This window comes from Entelurus aequoreus, linkage group LG17, assembly GCF_033978785.1.
Source record: "Entelurus aequoreus isolate RoL-2023_Sb linkage group LG17, RoL_Eaeq_v1.1, whole genome shotgun sequence".
NCBI classification, from domain to species: Eukaryota; Metazoa; Chordata; class Actinopteri; order Syngnathiformes; family Syngnathidae; genus Entelurus; species Entelurus aequoreus.
The window spans coordinates 14,564,926-14,584,217 of record NC_084747.1 but is presented as its reverse complement, the minus strand read 5'-3'; the positions used below and the strand labels follow the sequence as shown (position 1 = coordinate 14,584,217).

Here is a 19,292-nt window from a genome sequence, read left to right as displayed (position 1 = left end):
CATCAATGTTCCTACAAGAAGTAGTAGAAATCCCTTAAAAATGATGCAGCTAAACAAAAGTAAATACACAAAAGTAAATGCATTGTAAAACTTTAGCATTATTAGTTTTAGACATTGTTTCATCCAAATAACAGCTAGTTGTTTGTATGTTAGCTTTTTTTTTTTTTAAATACAATTTTAAATCAGTTGAAAGTGTTTAAAGCAATGACTAGAAATATGTATGTTAAATTCAGCCAATATAATCAGTAAGTTATGTACACACAAATAGTTAATGTGGGAAACATTCTGCTCTTAAACATGTCAAATATTGCGACCAAAAAATAATACAATTCTAAAGTGTTGAACGTTATGAATAGGTTTTGAAAAACACACTTGCTAAAACACTGACAAACTGAGTAGTGAATGAAAAGGAAACAGAAAAAGTCATTGGAAAAAGTAATTGGGTGAGCATGATTGGGTGTGGTTTAACATAACTTTAATGAATAGATGTACAAATGCATCACATTTGTGGGGTCAATTAAACGCTCAAAATGGCCAGAAAAAGAGAACTTTCATCTGAAACTCGACAGTCTATTCTTGTTCTTAGAAATGAAGGCTATTCCACAAAATTGTTTGGGTGACCCCAAACTTTTGAACGGTAGTGTAGTTTGCAATATTATTGATGTGAAGACTATTATTAACATCACTTTGTATTTCCACCATCTGTTAGTATTTTAATAAACTATTATAAAAAATCAGAAATACTTTATTAATCCCGGAGGGGAAATTACAATTTTCAGCACAAACCCTTTCCAGATCAGACAAACATTACAGGGAGACAGAACAGGATCGCTGACGGGTCTGCCAACTTCCGGCGCCCCTTACAAAAAAGGTGAGATACAGGTAGACAATGGGGGGGATCTGCTTGAGAAGAACATATACGCAAACAAGGTTAGATTTAGGAAAAAGCAATGATAAAAAACATGGGAATGGTTGGCAGTCTAAAAGCACCAAAAAGTCACACTACACCAAATATTGTACAATCAGCAAGCTAAAGTTGACTTGCAGCTATTCATTCAATTGTGTTGCATTGTCGTACAATGACAATAAAAGCTACACTTAAAATGCAACTTAAAGTCACAATACGTATATCAAACATGTGAACATTACGAAAAGAAGAAAACTATCAATATTCCTACAATGTAGTGACAGGCAATTAAAAACATGGTGTTAAATATTACAAAAAAATATGCGGATTAAACTTTAACGATATTTACACAAGGTGTGGATCAAAAATATTGTAATATGAAAAATAAACTAAATATATTTTCCTGAAAATCTTACAATGATAAAAAGTAGACATTTAAAGTTTAAAAAGTAGTATGGGAAGATTTGAAAAACTTTGGCATTAATAGCTTTTAACATTTACCATTTGTTTGAAACTAATTGTTCATCTTTTTTAACTGCAGGATGTGGCTTAAAACCTAAACTAAACCACACAATCAACAACATGACTTTAATATTATTTGTATTATTGTTAAAACTAGTGTCGCATGGTATATTTTAATGTTGGCGGTATTTAAAATCGAGATATATTTCAGAAACAAAGATAAACTTATTCATAACTTCCTTAGTTTGACTATGATATAAAGTAAGATGAGAAGTCATTGTATGATCGATTGTCTCAGCATCATCCAACGATGGGGAGCGTGGTTACATCCAATCATGAAGGATGTGACTGTTCCCATTCCTACGACCCAGCACATTTGATTTAATTAATGGGATTGCACGCATGCTTATATGACTGCTTCTATTTTTCTTTCATTGTTACCTCAATCAACAGCTGTCAAGATCAGTTTTAGACTACAACAGACAGGAGGGTGGGGACCCCCACACACCCCCATTGTAGGGCTTTGATAACAAGTCATCTTTATCTCAATTCACCGAAAACCTTATAAAACAGACCCCCAATTTTTCTGTTAGAAAAAAGCCCTTACTAAGGATACGAGACCCTCTTCAAGTCTACACACAGTGACTATAGCTGCAATAAATTCATATTCAATATAGTAAATATATAGATTATTGTTTTCACATCTTTCGAAGACCTGTCAAATTAAATATATAAAAAATTTAGCGATGAAATAGACACATCTTTCACAGATTGATCTGTCAAATCATAGTCAAGACGTCAGAAGGCGGGACATATACACCGGAAGTCAGGGGGCGGGACTTTAGTTTTTTTGCATTATTTTTTCATATTAAATTTATATGACGTCATTACTTTTTGCCGGAAAGTATATCCTATATTCTCTACTGTGTAACTATAGAAAAATAAAAGCTGTGCAATGTGTGAACAATTTCAACAAAGCACAAATAAAAAGTTAAAAGACTGACAGTATTGCAGTAAATCACACACTGTTCACTTTCTTTACATTTGCACAGAAGACAATCATTTTCACAGAACTATATCAGTGTGCAGTGTCTCATGCTGCATTTTAAGTGGGGTTACTGATTGCTTATTTTACTCCTGTTTTACGTTGGGTGGAGGGGGAGGAGTCACAGCCCCGCTTTACCGTGTACCTCTAGCTTGGTATACTTGCTCGCCCCGGTATAAACTATTTGCTTGCCTAACAGAATTGCTACTGCGACATCCAGTGGACACATTTAGAACAGCAGTTTCTTTCATTAAAAAATGCAGCTGAATTTTACACTTCGCAAACTCATCTCGCGGGCCGGATTGAACCTGTTATGCCCGAATGTCGAGGGAGGTGGGGGTTGGGTTGTGGGTGTTGGGGGTTCATTGTTCATATGTCTCTGATTTGCACATCAATCAGTCTGAGGAGTAAAAGTTGGCAGTTTGTTATACAAACAGTTACCCAGCATCACTTACGCGTCAACGTCAGTTTTGATACATCTCAACTTTGCAGTGAAAAAGGGCGTAGTGCAGGTTTTTGAGCGCGCACAAACTTGACACATGAGGCCCCAGGTCCCTGGACTGAAGAAGGAGTAACCAAGCACTTGAAGCATCATCTATCTTACTGTTCAGGAAGGTTTCAGATACAGAAAAGACATGGTGTCATGAGCAGATAAGATAATTATGATGAAAGCTTTTACCACAAACTGAACAATTAAATGGTCTTAGTCCCGTGTGTTCTCATGTGTCGATTCACTATTCTCTTAACAGAAAAGCTTTTGCCACAAACTGAACACTTATAAGGTTTTTCATCTGTGTGTGTTCTCATGTGTTCAATCAAACTGCCCTTAAAAGAAAAACTTTTGCCACAAACTGAACAACTAAATGGTTTTTCACCTGTGTGTGTTCTCATGTGTTCAGTCAAATATCTCTCAACAGAACAGCTTTTGCCACAAACTGAACATTTAAATGTGCTTTCACCTGTGTGTGTTCTCATGTGTTGAGTCAAAGAGCTATTTTGAGAAAAGCTTTTGCCACAAACTGAACAATTAAATGGTTTTTCTCCTGTGTGTGTTCTCATGTGTTGAGTCAAAGAGCTATATTGAGAAAAGCTGTTGCCACAAACAGAACAATTAAAAGGTTTTTCACCTGTGTGTGTTCTCATGTGTTCAGTCAAATAGCTACTTCGAGAAAAGCTGTTGCCACAAACTGAACAATTAAAAGGTTTTTCACCTGTGTGTGTTCTCATGTGTCGACTCAACAAGCTATTTCGAGAAAAGCTTTTGCCACAAACTGAACACAAACTGAATGGTTTTTCTCCTGTGTGTGTTCTCATGTGTTGAGTCAAATGGCTCTTTTTAGTAAAACTTTCAGCACAAACTGAGCAGCTCAAACATGTTTCACCTCTCTTCTTTGTAGAGCATTCAGAGTGTTTGTTGTCAGTGTGAGTCCTCATATCACCTTCACAGTCTTTATCGCTGCTCAAAGGTTCTTCAACCTCGCCTTCAGCCTCACTATCTGATAGTGGAGCTAAGAGGTTGTCTACTTGTGGTTTCTCTTCATCATCTTCAGTCTTCACAGAGAGAATACTCAGCGGAAACTTGGTGTAATCAGCTTCCTCTCGTCCTAGAAGACACTCTCCCTCCTGAGTGATGCAGAGTTCCTCCTCTTCCTTTTTAATGCAGGGTGGTTGTGGAGTCTCCTGCTTCAAAGTGGAGCTCCCCCCTAACTGAGGGGAAACTTCTTCTGGATTACCGATCAGCTGCTGGACGTCTGCAAGACACAAACAACAAAAACACACTTTCTTCTATGTACTGCATGTGTGTGTAGTGTTTCATGGCCATTCATTTAGTGCCTTGCCAGAATGATGGATCAATGTTTACATGACTTGTCATAGACTCAACTAGAATCACAGAAAGTAGAAAACATCTGCTGCGATGGACATTAGGATACTACAAACTAACAGTGGGGGAAATGTCAATATTGAAATACTTCGCACAACTGAAAAAGATAATATCTATCTCAAAGAAGTCTGTAGTTAAGAAGTAGATAACTTTTTTAGATATTAAATGCAATAAATTTGATCCACTTTCTGTACAAATGCATTGATCATTGTATTGTCTTTGTTTTTGACACAGTTTGTCCAATAAATTATTACTGGCATCGAGTGTACTCATATACATTTATTTTAAGTAGTTTTTTTTACATTTTTCAATGACTTTGTAAAAATCGCAGTAAAAGTCAATGTCACAATATTGCAATAGACTATTGTATCGTGACTCAAGTACCGTGATACATAGTTTATCGTGAAGTCCTTGTCAATACCTCAGCGAGAGCTAGACAATTATGGCAAAACATAATAATCACAATTATTTTGAGGGATTTTTAGAATCACGATAAATAACTCAATTATTTATTAATTTGAAAACGTAACAACAGTACCACCAAAACTACATTTTAAATATAACCTAAAAGAACAACCAGATATACATTAGTAACAAATAGATAACACATAAACTAACAATCATAGTAACAATAAATTAAAATGATTATAGGAATATTTTTTTCCCAGCCCTTGATTAGCAGTCTATTTTCTCTCTTTGTAGCGTTTGATGGACGCTACGTCACTACATGGGTCGAAAAATAGCTAAGCTAAAGGAATCACTACGGGTTCAAAAATTAGTGAGGCTAACGCCACGCTACTGGGAACTGTAGTTAAAAAAGTTAAAGTACTAATGATTGTCACTCACACACTCGGTGTGGCGAAATTATTCTCTGCATTTGACCCATCACCCTTGTTCACCACCTGGGAGGTGAGGGGAGCAGTGGGCAGCAGCGGTGGCCGCTTCCGGGAATCATTTTTGGTGATTTAACTTCCAATTCCAACCCTTGATGCTGAGTGCCAAGCAGGGTGGCGAATGGGTCCCATTTTTTGTAGTCTTTCGTATGACTACAAACCTACCGATCTCAGGGCGGACACTCTAACCACTAGGCCACTGAGTAGTGTCGCTACTTGTTGTGCACTACTGCCCATCACTGATTCTAACTCATAAATAAACGCTAGCAAAAGTCAGCTAACAATGCAGGTAATGGGGATGCACTCTATTTCGCCTATAAAAAATATCCAAAACCTTCCAACAACTTTTTATATACACGCTGTAAGTATATATGGAATGTAATAACAGGCACATTCATAATAACATGTAATATTTACTTATTTTCATAATTTTAAGCAAACAGCGGCACATTGTTTTCACAGACGCATCACAACGTTCGCTATTCCCTTCAACAACACCACCAACTATTACTAATAAAGGCAGACTTCACGAGTGCCATCAAAGAAGACTTTGGGACAAATTATGATCCAGAACCTTATATTTTTGAGCCTGAATTTAAGGAGGATGAGCTACAAGTTTTAGAAGCTGACTGATGAGCAGATCAAGCAATTAGCACTATTGCTAAGTGCTAAACAAAAAATACTAAGTATGAACATAACTAATTTCTGTAGAAACTGCCCAAATGCTGAAACTGAACTGAAATGCTGATGGAAAAGGGCGTGGCAATATGGCAAAAAAAAATGTCACGATTCTTTTTTGCATGCCACCCGATCTCGATTAATATCACTTTTTTATGTATATATTTAAAGGCAGGATTGTCCCGTGCAGGATAATAGCGAGTACAGTTGCATCCCTACTATTTACTACCACAGTATCTTGTAACAGACATTTCCACCATGTTTGATGGAGGTAATATATGCTCACAGCTGACAACTGTCATTTTGTTCATATCTATAATCGTGTTTACTAGAGGTGTAACGGTACAGGTCACCCACACTTCGGTCCGTACCTGGTTTTAGGACCACCGTTTTGCTTATTTTTCCGTACATGTTGTGAGAGTAAAGAGAACAACCTTTTTTCCCTTTTTTTGCTTGTCATCACAAACATTCTTTAGGAAACAAAGTATCAGTGGTGTACTGAATATTGTAGGGTTTTTAATTCAAGTTAACATTTACTAAACAATATTTTCCCAAATTGTGGAGTTTTATATTTAATAAAAGTACATTAAAGTGCAGTTTGAACCTGAGGTACTGTAAAATAATGTGTACCAACATGTTAAACAAGTTTAATGTTTATTTCAGGGACAAAATGTTTTTATCCACAAACATGATTTTTAAAAAAAGAGTTTTTTAGTACATGTTGTGTAACATACACAAACACATTCTCAGACACACAGGATCACGGTCAATAAAGGCGGATTCATGCAGGATTATATCAAGTATCGTTGCTTGCCTACTGTTTACTACTGCGGTAACTTTTAACCAGTGTTGGGAGTAACATGTTACTGTAACGTCGTTATTTTCGGCGGTAACTAGTAGTCTAACGCGTTATTTTTATATTCAGTAACTCAGTTACCGTTACTACATGATGCGTTACTGCGTTATTTTAAGATATTTTTTATATAGTATCGGCTAGAAACTGAGAATATCTGAGAGTGTTTTATTGCTGCGGTGTCGTCCTTCTGAATGTTCCTGTGTCACAAGGAAGAGAAGAGACGCGGTGCGCGCTGTGTGTGTGGGGGGAGGGAGAGGGGGAGGGGGCGTGTCTGTGTTTACTAACAAGACATCATAGCGGAGCCGAAGCCGAGTTTCTTAACATGAAGATATTCTCACTACTTATCTTTTGTCCAGCACAAAGAAAATAACATTTTAGTTAAATGTAAGTTGTGTCTTGAATCAAATATCCTATCTACTGCCCAAAACAGCAATTCAAATCTGCTGAAAGAGCTACAAAAGCAACATGCTTCGACGAAGCTAGTAAAGAGAGACGCCCAGCAGCTACATTTTAACGGAGGGACTGCTAGCCAGGACAACATTGATAGAGACATTGCAGCGTATGTGCTAGAAGACATGCAGGCTATTTCTACAGTAGAGTCACCCGCTTTCAGGCAGCTGGACACAGTGGACAGTGAGTACATAAACATGGAAAGCGAGCTAAAGAAAACACTCCAAACTCTGCCTCTGCTCATCATTCATCACTGAAGGTACACACACTCTGTCAATTCTCTTATATACTTTTTCATTCCAGACTTCCAGAGTGTTTGATTATCACTCATTCTAAATGTATAGACTATAAAGTTCACAAACATAAAGAGGGATCCTAGTGGGCCAGGCCAATATTTCCTTATCTCTAAACTAAAACAGGGGAAATGTGTAGAGTGTTCTGGGCTTCAGTACAGTGTTGATCTCCTGAAGACATGATTTTATTTCACAATTCCTTAAGAGAAAACAACGCCTGGTTAGACATGTGTAAAGCAGTATGTGTGCTGTATATAGTGAGATGATATATAATCATGTCATGTGTGCCTTCCTTGGGTGAAACCAGGTTTACAGCTATGTTGTTATTATGCTGTTTGTTACTTATGTATGTTATGTTGCAGCTTTTGTCAATTTGTTCTGTTCTGAAATAAATTGGCCCTTTGAAACATATCTTTGTCTTTGTGTGTTGTATGTAGACCACATTGCTTAGCAGAGTTCAGTGATGCAAATGCATGTCACGTTGATCAACAGATTGTATTATTCCCCAGTGCAATAACAGTACTGAAATGAAGGCTAAAAGGGCATTAATGGGAGCCTTAAAGTTGTTTAAAAAAAAAAGAAGTAACTAAATAGTTACTTTTCACAGTAACACATTACTTTTTGGTGTAAGTAACTGAGTTAGTAATTGAGTTACTTTTGAAATAAAGTAACTAGCAACTGTAATTAATTACTGGTTTTCAGTAACTAATCCAACACTGCTTCTAACAGACATTTCCGCCATTTTGGATCGAGGTTCTTTGTTTACATTGTTCAACAAAGTCGGCTAATTTCTATTTTTAGGGCTTGGAATTCAAGTAGCTTTCAAATGACAAAACTTCAACTCACTCACCTTCATCTTTCGTCTTTATCTCCGTTGGTGATTTGCTGGAAGTTGGTGGCGCTGATTCTCTTTCATGTTCTCTTTTAGCGGACGTCGCCATCTTAGCATAGCAGTAGTCGTCCATCTTCTATCACGTCTTCAATCTTCACTTCAGATAACACGCCGTCGCTCCACACTCAAAGTCCGTTTCGTGAGCTTAAGAAAAGGTGAATAGTTGAGGTATTTGATGCTATTTTTGAATCTATAAGATCGTAAATGTGAAACTTCTCCGGAAAGCCACGCCGCTTAGTCCGCCATCTTGGACTTTCCGTTTTACCACTGTGCGATGTGTTTGCGCATGCGCCGGAAGTTTGTATTATCTGGTCATAAACAATCGACAACTGCACTTTAAAAAATAAAATACATTTTAAATAACTCGCTGCCCTTTACATATTTTCTTACATTTCTGGCTCATAATTGAAGTGCTGCTTATCGCGAAAACATTTTTGATATCAAAATACTTTGGAGATAGAAATGAAACAAAAATCGACAATGTTGTATTCTGTCTTTTAGTGGGTTTTTTTGATTGATTGATTGAGACTTTTATTAGTAGGTTGCACAGTGAAGTACATATTCCGTACAATTGACCACTAAATGGTAACACCCCAATAAGTTTTTCAACTTGTTTAAGTCGGGGTCCACTTAAATTGATTCATGATACAGATATATACTATCATATATACTATCATCTTAATACAGTCATCACACAAGATAATCACAATGAATTATTTACATTATTTACAATCAGGGGTGTTGAGGGGGGGGGGGATAGGATATGGACATCAAGTAGTGGACATAGAGAGAGAGAGAGAGAGAGAGAGATCAGAAGGCATAAGAAAAAGTATCTGCATTTGATTGTTTACATTTGATTATTAGCAATCCGGGGAGGGTGTTAGTTTAGGGTTGTAGCTGCCTGGAGGTGAACTTTTATTGCGGTTTTGAAGGAGGATAGAGATGCACTTTCTTTTATACCTGTTGGGAGCGCATTCCACATTGATGTGGCATAGAAAGAGAATGAGTTAAGACCTTTGTTGGTTCGGAATCTGGGTTTAACGTGGTTGGTGGAGCTCCCCCTGGTGTTGTGGTTATGGCGGTCATTTACGTTAAGGAAGTAGTTTGACATGTACTTCGGTATCAGGGAGGTGTAGCGGATTTTATAGACTAGGCTCAGTGCAAGTTGTTTAACCCTGTCCTCCACCTTGAGCCAGCCCACTTTAGAGAAGTGGGTAGGAGTGAGGTGGGATCTGGGGTGGAGGTCTAGCAGTAACCTGACTAGCTTGTTCTGAGATGTTTGGAGTTTAGATTTGAGGGTTTTGGAGGTGCTAGGGTACCAGGAGGTGCATGCGTAATCGAAAAAGGGTTGAACGAGAGTTCCCGCCAGAATCCTCAAGGTGCTTTTGTTGACCAGAGAGGAGATTCTGTAGAGAAATCTCGCTCGTTGGTTAACCTTTTTGATTACCTTGGTTGCCATTTTATCACAGGAAAGGTTAGCCTCTAGAATGGAACCTAGGTAGGTGACCTCATCTTTCCTGGTGATAACAATGTCACCCACTTTTATGGTGAAGTCATTGACTTTCTTGAGGTTGATGTGGGACCCAAACAGGATGGATTCTGTTTTACCCAAGTGTATGGATAGCTTGTTGTCAGCGAGCCAGGTGCAAGTTCTACAGAGCTCAGCACTGAGGATTTTCTCCACCTGTGACTTGTCCTTGCCGGATACCAGCAAGGCAGAGTCATCCGCAAACAAAAACAATTCACAGTCGCATGCCGATGACATGTCGTTTATGTATATTAGGAACAGTAAAGGTCCCAATATACTGCCTTGGGGCACTCCACAGCTCACCGAGAGGGGGGGGGGGATACGGTGCCGTTCACCTCTACCACCTGCTCCCTCCCCTCCAAGTAAGATTGCATCCAGATCCATGAGTTTTTGTTAAATCCGATTGCTCTGAGCTTATCCAACAGTATAGCGTGGTTAACGGTGTCAAAGGCCTTCTGAAGGTCCAGCATGACCATGCCGCAGTATTTGCCCGCGTCCACCTCATGTTTGATGTGGTCGGTCGGATAGAGAAGGCATGTGTCAGTGGAGTGGTTAGTTCTGAAGCCGGATTGGAATTTGTACATGAGTTTATTAGTGGCAAGGTAACTATCGACCTGTTCATAAACTATTTTCTCCATTACTTTCGAAACGGAACTGAGAATAGAAACAGGTCGGTAGTTGCCAGGTTCCAATTTGCTTCCTTTTTTAAAGAGGGGAGTTACTCTTGCTATCTTAAAATCTTTTGGTACTTGGCCTTGTGTAATTGATAGGTTTATTATGTGCGTGATGATCGGGGCAATGATGGAGGCAGAGTCCCTGAGGAATCTGGAGGGAATATTATCAAGGCCGGTGGCCTTGTTAAGGTGGAGCGCGCTCAATTTTTTAAACACCTCATCAGCTGTGACCATTTCTAATTTGAAATCATCGTTGGATACTCCTAGCTTTCTGTAGAAGGCTTTAATGTGTTCTACACCAAAGCGACCAGAGTGGTGGGAAAGGAGTAATTTGAGGTTGATATTATTGGGTTGTTTATCTACTTCTGTTTTACATTTTTGGTATTCAGAGTATTTCCTGTCTCTGTCTTTTATGGCAGCTAATAGGTCCGGATTCATCCATGGTTCCGAGCGGGCTTTGATCCTGACTGTTTTCACTGGAGCCATGTCATTTAGTATCTTTACGAACGCCGTTTTGAAGCGATCCCAAGCAACATCGACCAGGTTGCTCGCGAGCACAGGGGACCAGTCCCACTCATCTAATTTTAAATTGAAATTGTCATTGGAGTATTTTTTGAGGGATCTGGATTGGGCTGTTATGTGGCCATTGGCTTTAGGTTTAGCTATTTTACGGGTGCAGAAGGTTAGATAGTGGTCGCTAAGACCACAGATCATGACCCCACTATTTTTTATTTTAGGCCGGTCTGAAGTGAGAATGAGATCTATGGTTGATTGGGTGGAATCACACACCCTTGTGGGTAGCGCTATTAGCTGGGAAAGACCGTGCAGATTACAAAACTTGCTGAAGGATCTGAAGACAGGCGCATCTTTGCGTTGAATATCTGTGTTCAGATCCCCAGTTATAATTTTCTCCATGTTGTCTGTCCCTGCCAAGTATTCTTCCAAAGCCCCATAGAAATCACTCTGATTAGGGGGTCTATAAACAGTCCCTATTAGTACCGGCTTAGCGTTTTTAAATTTGATTTCCGCCCACACAGATTCCAGGTCATTGTGGTTAAGATCAGTGCGAGTTATGTATTTAATATCCTGGTGAATATACATACAAACGCCCCCACCGTGTTTATTCCTATCCTTTCTGATAACCGAAAAGTTATGTATTTCTATCTCTGAGTCAGACATACTTTGATCAAATTTGGTTTCAGAGAAACACAAGATTTTTACCTTCGTGTTGAGGAACATTTCTCTGATTTGGTCAAGTTTGGCTCCAGAGAGGCTGTTCACATTAAGGTGGATGATGTGTAGTCCACTGGAACCAAAAAGAGCATCAGAGTCCGCTGTGTTGTGGTACTGACCAGAAAAATTGTTGGTTATTATTGCTGTTGAAGTTGAAGAGCAAGGAGAGAGAGGAGAGAGAGAGAGAGGCATATTGATCGTCCTCCAGGTGAAGGGGGAGGGAGAGGGAGGGGCGGAGTTGGAGAGGGGGAGGCCAGGTAGGGTTGCTGGGGGTGGGGTTGGGTTTCCTTTTGGCGGGCTTTTTTGAAGACAAAGAGAAAGAGAATAACGAAAATGTTTGTGTAAAGGTGCCTCTAAATCCGGTGTATGCCGCGTCCTCGACCGTCTGGGACCGGGGAGAGGCCGCGTGGACCCCCGCCATCTCGTGCAGTTCCCTGCAATCACCGATGTCTGGGTCGCCGTCCACCGCAGCGTCGTTCACCGCCGCTGAGTCGATGCCTTCTCCGATGACCGGGTCGTCCTCCACCTCCGCCGCCGAGCCTCCGACCGTGTCGATGAACGGGGCGAAGTCCTCCGCCGAGCCGCCGATCACTGGAGCACAGGTGAGCTTGAGCTGAGATGAGCCGGTAGCAGAGTTAGCTTCGATGGCGACGCTAGCAGTAGCATTGCTAGTCTTCGCCAGTCGGGACAACATTAACCGTGTTGTTACAGGTCCAGGGTTGAGTTCAGTGTCTCCTGATAGTAGAAGTAATAGTAGTATTATTGACTTTGTCTATCCTTCCAGTCAGGGGCATGTTTCTTCTGCCTCGATGTGCAGACAAGCATGATGCTAACACGTTAACCTAGGATTAACGTGGATCCTGACTTAAACAAGTTGAAAAACTTATTCGGTTGTTACCATTTAGTGGTCAATTGTACAGAATATGTACTGTACTGTGCAATCTACTAATAAAAGTCTCAATCAATCAAAAGGAAAATGTGACAAAAAAAGAAACTTCACAAACGTATAAAACATCTTCAAATAAAGCTAAATACACACAGCTAGTTTGATAAACCATTAAAATTATGTTAACATACACGGTATATGGAGAGATTCATCAATGTTCCTACAAGAAGTAGTAGAAATACCTTAAAAATGATGCAGCTAAACAAAAGTAAATACACAAAAGTAAAAGCATTGTAAAACTTTAGCATTATTAGTTTTAGACAGTTTCATCCAAATAACAGCTAGATAGCTTTTTTAAGAAATACATTTGGAAATCAGTTGAAAGTGTTGAACGCAATGACTAAAAATATGTATGTGAAATTCAGCCAATATAATCAGTAAGTTATGTACACACAAATAGTTAATGTGGGAAACATTCTGCTCTTAGACATGTCAAATATTGCGACCAAAAAATAATACAATCCTAAAATGTTGAACATTATGAATAGGTTTTGAAAAACACACTTGCTAAAACACTGACAAACTGAGTAGTGAATGAAAAGGAAACAGAAAAAGTCATTGAAAAAAGTAATTGGGTGAGCAGGTTTGGGTGTGGTTGAACATAACTTTAATGAATAGATGTACAAATGCAGTAGGAGTACCCTGCTTATCATGATGTGTACTAATGCACACATGTGCTTGTGTAATACCAATGATTCAACTGGGAAAAAGTGAGACACACATACAAATATAGTTTGCTATATTATTGATGTGAAGACTATTATTAACGTCACCTTGTATTTCCGCCATCTGTTAGTGCAGGTTTTAGAGCGTGCACAAAGTTGACACATGAGGTCCCTGGTCTCTGGACTGAAGAAGGAGTAACCAAGCACTCGAAGCATCATCTATCTTACTGTTCAGGAAGGTTTCAGATACAGAGAAGACATGGGGTCATGAGGAGATAAGATTATGCTCCAAATAATCCAAGTTTGTATGAATACCTCAGATATTTGTGAAAGAAGCAGTGAGTAGGTCCTGGGTAGGGTGGATGTCACCACATATGAGCAACATACCACAAACTAAACAGCTAATTGGTTATTTTCCCTTGTGTGTTCTTATGTGTTTTACTGCGTCTGCATTATGTGGGAACCTTTTACAGCACACTGAACAACTAAATGGTTTTTTCTCCAGGGTGTGTTCTCATGTGTCGACACAAAGAGCCGTTATGATGAAAGCTTTTACCACAAACTGAACAATTAAATGGTCTTAGTCCCGTGTGTTCTCATGTGTCGATTCACTATTCTCTTAATAGAAATGCTTTTGCCACAAACTGAACACTTAAATGGTTTTTCATCTGTGTGTGTTCTCATGTGTTTAATAAACTGCGCTTTAAAGTAAAGCTTTTACAACAAACTGAACAACTAAATCGTTTTTCACCTGTGTGTGTTCTCATGTGTTGAGTCAAATGGCTCTTTTGAGAAAACCTTACGCGACAAATTCAAATTCTTCTTTAAAGAAAAGCTTTTACCACAAACTGAACAGTGCAATGGTTTTTCACCTGTGTGTGTTCTCATGTGTTCAGTCAAATTCCTCTTAAAAGAAAAGCTTTTGCCACAAACTGAACAACTAAATGTTTTTTCACCTGTGTGTGTTCTCACGTGTCGATTCAAATTCCTCTTAAAAGAAAAGCTTTTACCACAAACTGAACAGTTAAAAAAAATTTTCACCTGTGTGTGTTCTCATGTGTTGAGTCGAATGGCTCTTTTGAGAAAACTTTACGCCACAAACTGAACAACTAAATGTTTTTTCACCTGTGTGTGTTCTCATGTGTCGATTCAAATTCCTCTTTAAAGAAAAGCTTTTACCACAAACTGAACAGTGTAATGGTTTTTCACCTGTGTGTGTTCTCATGTGTTCAGTCAAATTCCTCTTACAAGAAAAGCTTTTACCACAAACTGAACATTTAAATGTTTTTTCACCTGTGTGTGTTCTCATGTGTTGAGTCAAAGAGCTATTTTGAGAAAAGCTTTTACCACAAACTGAACAGTGCAATGGTTTTTCACCTGTGTGGGTTCTCATGTGTTCAAATTCCTCTTACAAGAAAAGCTTTTACCACAAATTGAACAATTAAAAGGTTTTTCACCTGTGTGTTCTCATGTGTTGAGTCAAATGGCTCTTTTGAGAAAAGGTTTTGCCACAAACTGAACAATTAAAAGGTTTTTCACCTGTGTGTGTTCTCATGTGTTGAGTTAAATGGCTCTTTTGAGAAAAGCTTTTGCCACAAACTGAACAATTTAAAGGATTTTTACCTGCATGTGTTCTCATGTGTTGACTCAAATTGCTCTTTGTAGAAAAGCTTTTGCCACAAACTGAACAACTAAATGTTTTTTCACCTGTGTGTGTTCTTATGTGTCCAGTCAAATATCTATTTTGAGAAAAGCTTTTGCCACAAACTGAACATTTAAATGTTTTTTCACCTGTGTGTCTTCTCATGTGTTGGGTCAAAGAGCTATTTTGAGAAAAGCTGTTGCCACAAACTGAACAATTAAATGGTTTTTCACCTGTGTGTGTTCTCATGTGTTCAGTCAAATGGAAATTTCGACAAAAGCTTTTGCCACAAACTGAACAATTAAAAGGTTTTTCACCTGTGTGTGATCTCATGTGTTGAATCAAATGGCCCGTTTGAGAAAAGCTTTTGCCACAAACTGAACAATTAAAAGGTTTTTCACCTGTGTGTGATCTCATGTGTTGAATCAAATGGCTCGTTTGAGAAAAGCCTTTGCCACAAACTGAACAATTAAAAGGTTTTTCACCTGTGTGTGTTCTCATGTGTTGACACAAATGGCTCCTGGTAGAAAAGCCTTTGCCACAAACTGAACAACTAAATGTTTTTTCACCTGTGTGTCTTCTCATGTGTTCAGTCAAATATCTATTTTGAGAAAAGCTTTTGCCACAAACTGAACATTTAAATGTTTTTTCACCTGTGTGTGTTCTCATGTGTTCAGTCAAAGAGCTATTTTGAGAAAAGCTTTTGCCACAAACTGAACAATTAAATGTTTTTTCACCTGTGTGTGTTCTCATGTGTCGGGTCAACATGCTCTTAACAGAAAAACTTTTAGCACAAACTGAGCAGCTCAAACATGTTTTACCTCTCTTCTTTGAAGAGCATTCAGAGTGTTTGTTGTCAGTGTGAGTCCTCATATCACCTTCACAGTCTGTATCGCTGCTCAAAGTTACTTCGACCTCGTCTTCAGCCTCACTATCTGATAGTGGAGCTAAGAGGTTGTCTGCTTGTGGTTTCTCTTCATCATCTTCAGTCTTCACAGAGAGAATACTCAGTGGAAACTTGGTGTAATCAGCTTCCTCTCGTCCTAGAAGACACTCTCCCTCCTGAGTGATGCAGAGTTCCTCCTCTTCCTTTTTAATGCAGGGTGGTTGTGGAGTCTCCTGCTTCAAAGTGGAGCTCCCCCCTAACTGAGGGGAAACTTCTTCTGGATTACCGATCAGCTGCTGGACGTCTGCAAGACACAAACAACAAAAACACACTTTCTTCTATGTACTGTATGTGTGTGTAGTAGGGTTGTACGGTATACTGCTACTAATAAAGTATTGCGGTCCTAATCAATTGAAATCGGTACTATACCACCTTTGAAAAGTACCGGTACAGTTCTTTCGTCTGAATGCCGCTGTGTGGCGGTGACTACGTGACTACAGAGCCGAGGCTGATCTGCGGTCCACTCCAAGGTTTCCCATTGTCATCCCATCATAATATACCTAAACATTTGCGCTTAAAGTTGCCATCTTTTGAGTCGGTCTTTAATCTGTGAAAGTAAGTGCTCATAATAGGGGAGGATGCAGTAATGTTGACGTGATCTCTCAAAACAAGGAAACAATAAGAATGAATGGACTCTACCATAGTATGCAGCCATTTGTTTTGTCCAAAGTCACAGAAATCTTCAACTGAGATAAGGCTGAGGTTATTTTGTAGCTGCCACTATGATGAAATGTCAAATTATCAAAGTTGTCATCTTGAAGTAGCACAGCTTGTGAGGGGGGTGACCAGACCCATTTGGGACACCAGTAAAACCACACAAAAGTATAAAACACAATATAATGATTTGTGACATAGTGAGAGGAGAAGTTCCACTTGTTTTACCACTTTTGAAGATGTTAGCAGACAGGGCTGAAGGCTAGCAACCAAGGCCGATGGGTGGAAGCCCGTAGACGAAACCAATGGCTGGAGGCAAACAGCAGGCCGATGGTGGAAGGCAAGCAGGCAGGCCGATGGTGGAAGGCTAACAAGCAGGCAGATGGTGGAAGGCTAACAGCAGGCAGGCCGATGGTGGAAGGCTAACAAGCAGGCAGATGGTGGAAGGCTAACAGCAGGCAGGCCGATGGTGGAAGGCTAACAGCAGGCAGGCCGATGGTGGAAGGCAAACAGGCAGGCTGAGGGTGGAAGGCTAACAGCAGGCAGGCCGATGGTGGAAGGCTAACAGCAGGCAGGCCGATGGTGGAAGGCTAACAGCAGGCAGGCCGATGGTGGAAGGCTAACAGGCAGGCCGATGGTGGAAGGCTAACAGGCAGGCCGATGGTGGAAGGCTAACAGGCAGGCCGATGGTGGAAGGCTAACAGGCAGGCCGATGGTGGAAGGCTAACAGGCAGGCCGATGGTGGAAGGCTAACAGCAGGCCGATGGTGGAAGGCTAACAGGCAGGCCGATGGTGGAAGGCTAACAGGCAGGCCGATGGTGGAAGGCTAACAGGCAGGCCGACGGTGGAAGGCTAACAGGCAGGCCGACGGTGGAAGGCTAACAGGCAGGCCGACGGTGGAAGGCTAACAGGCAGGACGACGGTGGAAGGCTAACAGCAGGCCGACGGTGGAAGGCTAACAGGCAGGCCGACGGTGGAAGGCTAACAGGCAGGCCGATGGTGGAAGGCTAACAGCAGGCCGACGGTGGAAGGCTAACAGGCAGGCCGATGGTGGAAGGCTAACAGACAGGCCGATGGTGGAAGGCTAACAGACAGGCCGATGGTGGAAGGCTAACAGCAGGCCGATGGTGGAAGGCTAACAGCAGGCCGATGGTGGAAGGCTAACAGGCAGGCCGATGGTGGAAGGCTAACAGGCAGGCCGATGGTGGAAGGCTAACAGACAGGCCGATGGTGCAAGGCTAACAGCAGGCCGATGGTGGAAGGCTAACAGCAGGCCGATGGTGGAAGGCTAACAGCAGGCAGGCCGATGGTGGAAGGCTAACAGGCAGGCCGATGGTGGAAGGCTAACAGGCAGGCCGATGGTGGAAGGCTAACAGGCAGGCCGATGGTGGAAGGCTAACAGCAGGCCGATGGTAGAAGGCTAACAGGCAGGCCGATGGTGGAAGGCTAACAGGCAGGCCGATGGTGGAAGGCTAACAGCAGGCCGATGGTGGAAGGCTAACAGCAGGCCGATGGTGGAAGGCTAACAGGCAGGCCGATGGTGGAAGTCTAACAGCAGGCAGGCCGATGGTGGAAGGCTAACAGGCAGGCCGAGGGTGCTAGCTGTCTGCTACTGCCGATGGTGGAACAGGCAGGCCAATGGTGGAAGGCTAACAGGCAGGCCGATGGTGGAAGGCTAACAGACAGGCCGATGGTGGAAGGCTAACAGCAGGCCGATGGTGGAAGTCTAACAGCAGGCAGGCCGATGGTGGAAGGCTAACAGGCAGGCCGAGGGTGCTAGCTGTCTGCTACTGCTACCTGAACAGGTGGATTATTGGTAGGCCAAAATCTATGGCAATCCAGTGACATTTGATGAGAATATATCCACCAGAAATCCCACTCTGCAGAGAATGTGTTTATCTTGCAGAGTACCACTCATTCAGACTAAAAATAATTAAAATCTCATACATAAAAACACAAAAGCTCAGACCTCAGGTAAGAACACACTGAACACAGAATAGACATGGCTGCCATCTTGGATTGTGGGAGTGACAGATTGTTTGGTAAACGTATAGCATGTTCTATATGTTATAGTTATTTGAATGACTCTTACCATAATATGTTACGTTAACATACCAGGCACGTTCTCAGTTGGTTATTTATGTGTCATATAACGTACACTTATTCAGCCTGTTGTTCACTATTCTTTATTTATTTTAAATTGCCTTTCAAATGTCTATACTTGGTGTTGGGTTTTATAAAATAAATTTCCCCCAAAAATGCGACTTATACTCCAGTGCGACTTATATATGTTTTTTTCTTTCTTTATTATGCATTTTCGGCCGGTGCGACTTATACTCCGGAACAACTTATACTCCGAAAAATACGGTAGTAGTTTTTTTTTACATTTTTCAGTAACTTTATAAAAATCACAGTAAAACTCCATGTCACAATATTACAATAGACTATTGTATCGTGACTCAAGTACCGTGATACATAGTTTATCATGAAGTCCTTTCCAATACCTCGTCTAGGGCTGGACAATTATGGCAAAACATAATAATCACAAATATTTTGAGTGATTTTGGAATCACGATAAATAACACCATTATTTATTAATTTCAAAACGTAAAAACAGTACCACCAAAACTCAATTTTAAATATAAT

At 40.5% G+C, this 19,292-nt stretch overlaps 2 protein-coding genes across 2 annotated transcripts; both read right to left on the bottom strand.

Moving 5' to 3' along the window:
• Window positions 1–430: 430 nt before the first annotated feature.
• On the bottom strand, window positions 431–6,278 carry LOC133632114 (zinc finger protein OZF-like). Its single transcript, XM_062024347.1, has 2 exons — window positions 6,239–6,278; window positions 431–4,165 (listed from the first exon to the last, which is right to left on the bottom strand). The coding sequence occupies exons 1-2, from the start codon at window positions 6,276–6,278 to the stop codon at window positions 3,108–3,110; spliced, it is 1,098 nt and encodes a 365-aa protein (XP_061880331.1). The 3' UTR covers window positions 431–3,107.
• Window positions 6,279–14,676: 8,398 nt separating this feature from the next.
• On the bottom strand, window positions 14,677–16,239 carry LOC133632540 (zinc finger protein ZFP2-like). Its single transcript, XM_062025011.1, has one exon. It carries the CDS (start codon window positions 15,917–15,919, stop codon window positions 14,858–14,860), a length of 1,062 nt encoding a protein of 353 aa, XP_061880995.1. The 5' UTR covers window positions 15,920–16,239; the 3' UTR covers window positions 14,677–14,857.
• Between the last annotated feature and the right edge of the window lie 3,053 nt (window positions 16,240–19,292).

Coding starts and splice junctions, on each gene's coding strand:
- LOC133632114 (XM_062024347.1), bottom strand. CDS start 6,278: ATGTACGGAAAAATAAGCAAAACGGTGGTCCTAAAACCAG. Junction 4,166..6,238: donor AACGGTGGTCCTAAAACCAG/GTACGGACCGAA, acceptor TGTGTCTTGCAG/ACGTCCAGCAGCTGATCGGT.
- LOC133632540 (XM_062025011.1), bottom strand. CDS start 15,919: ATGAGGACTCACACTGACAACAAACACTCTGAATGCTCTTCAAAGAAG.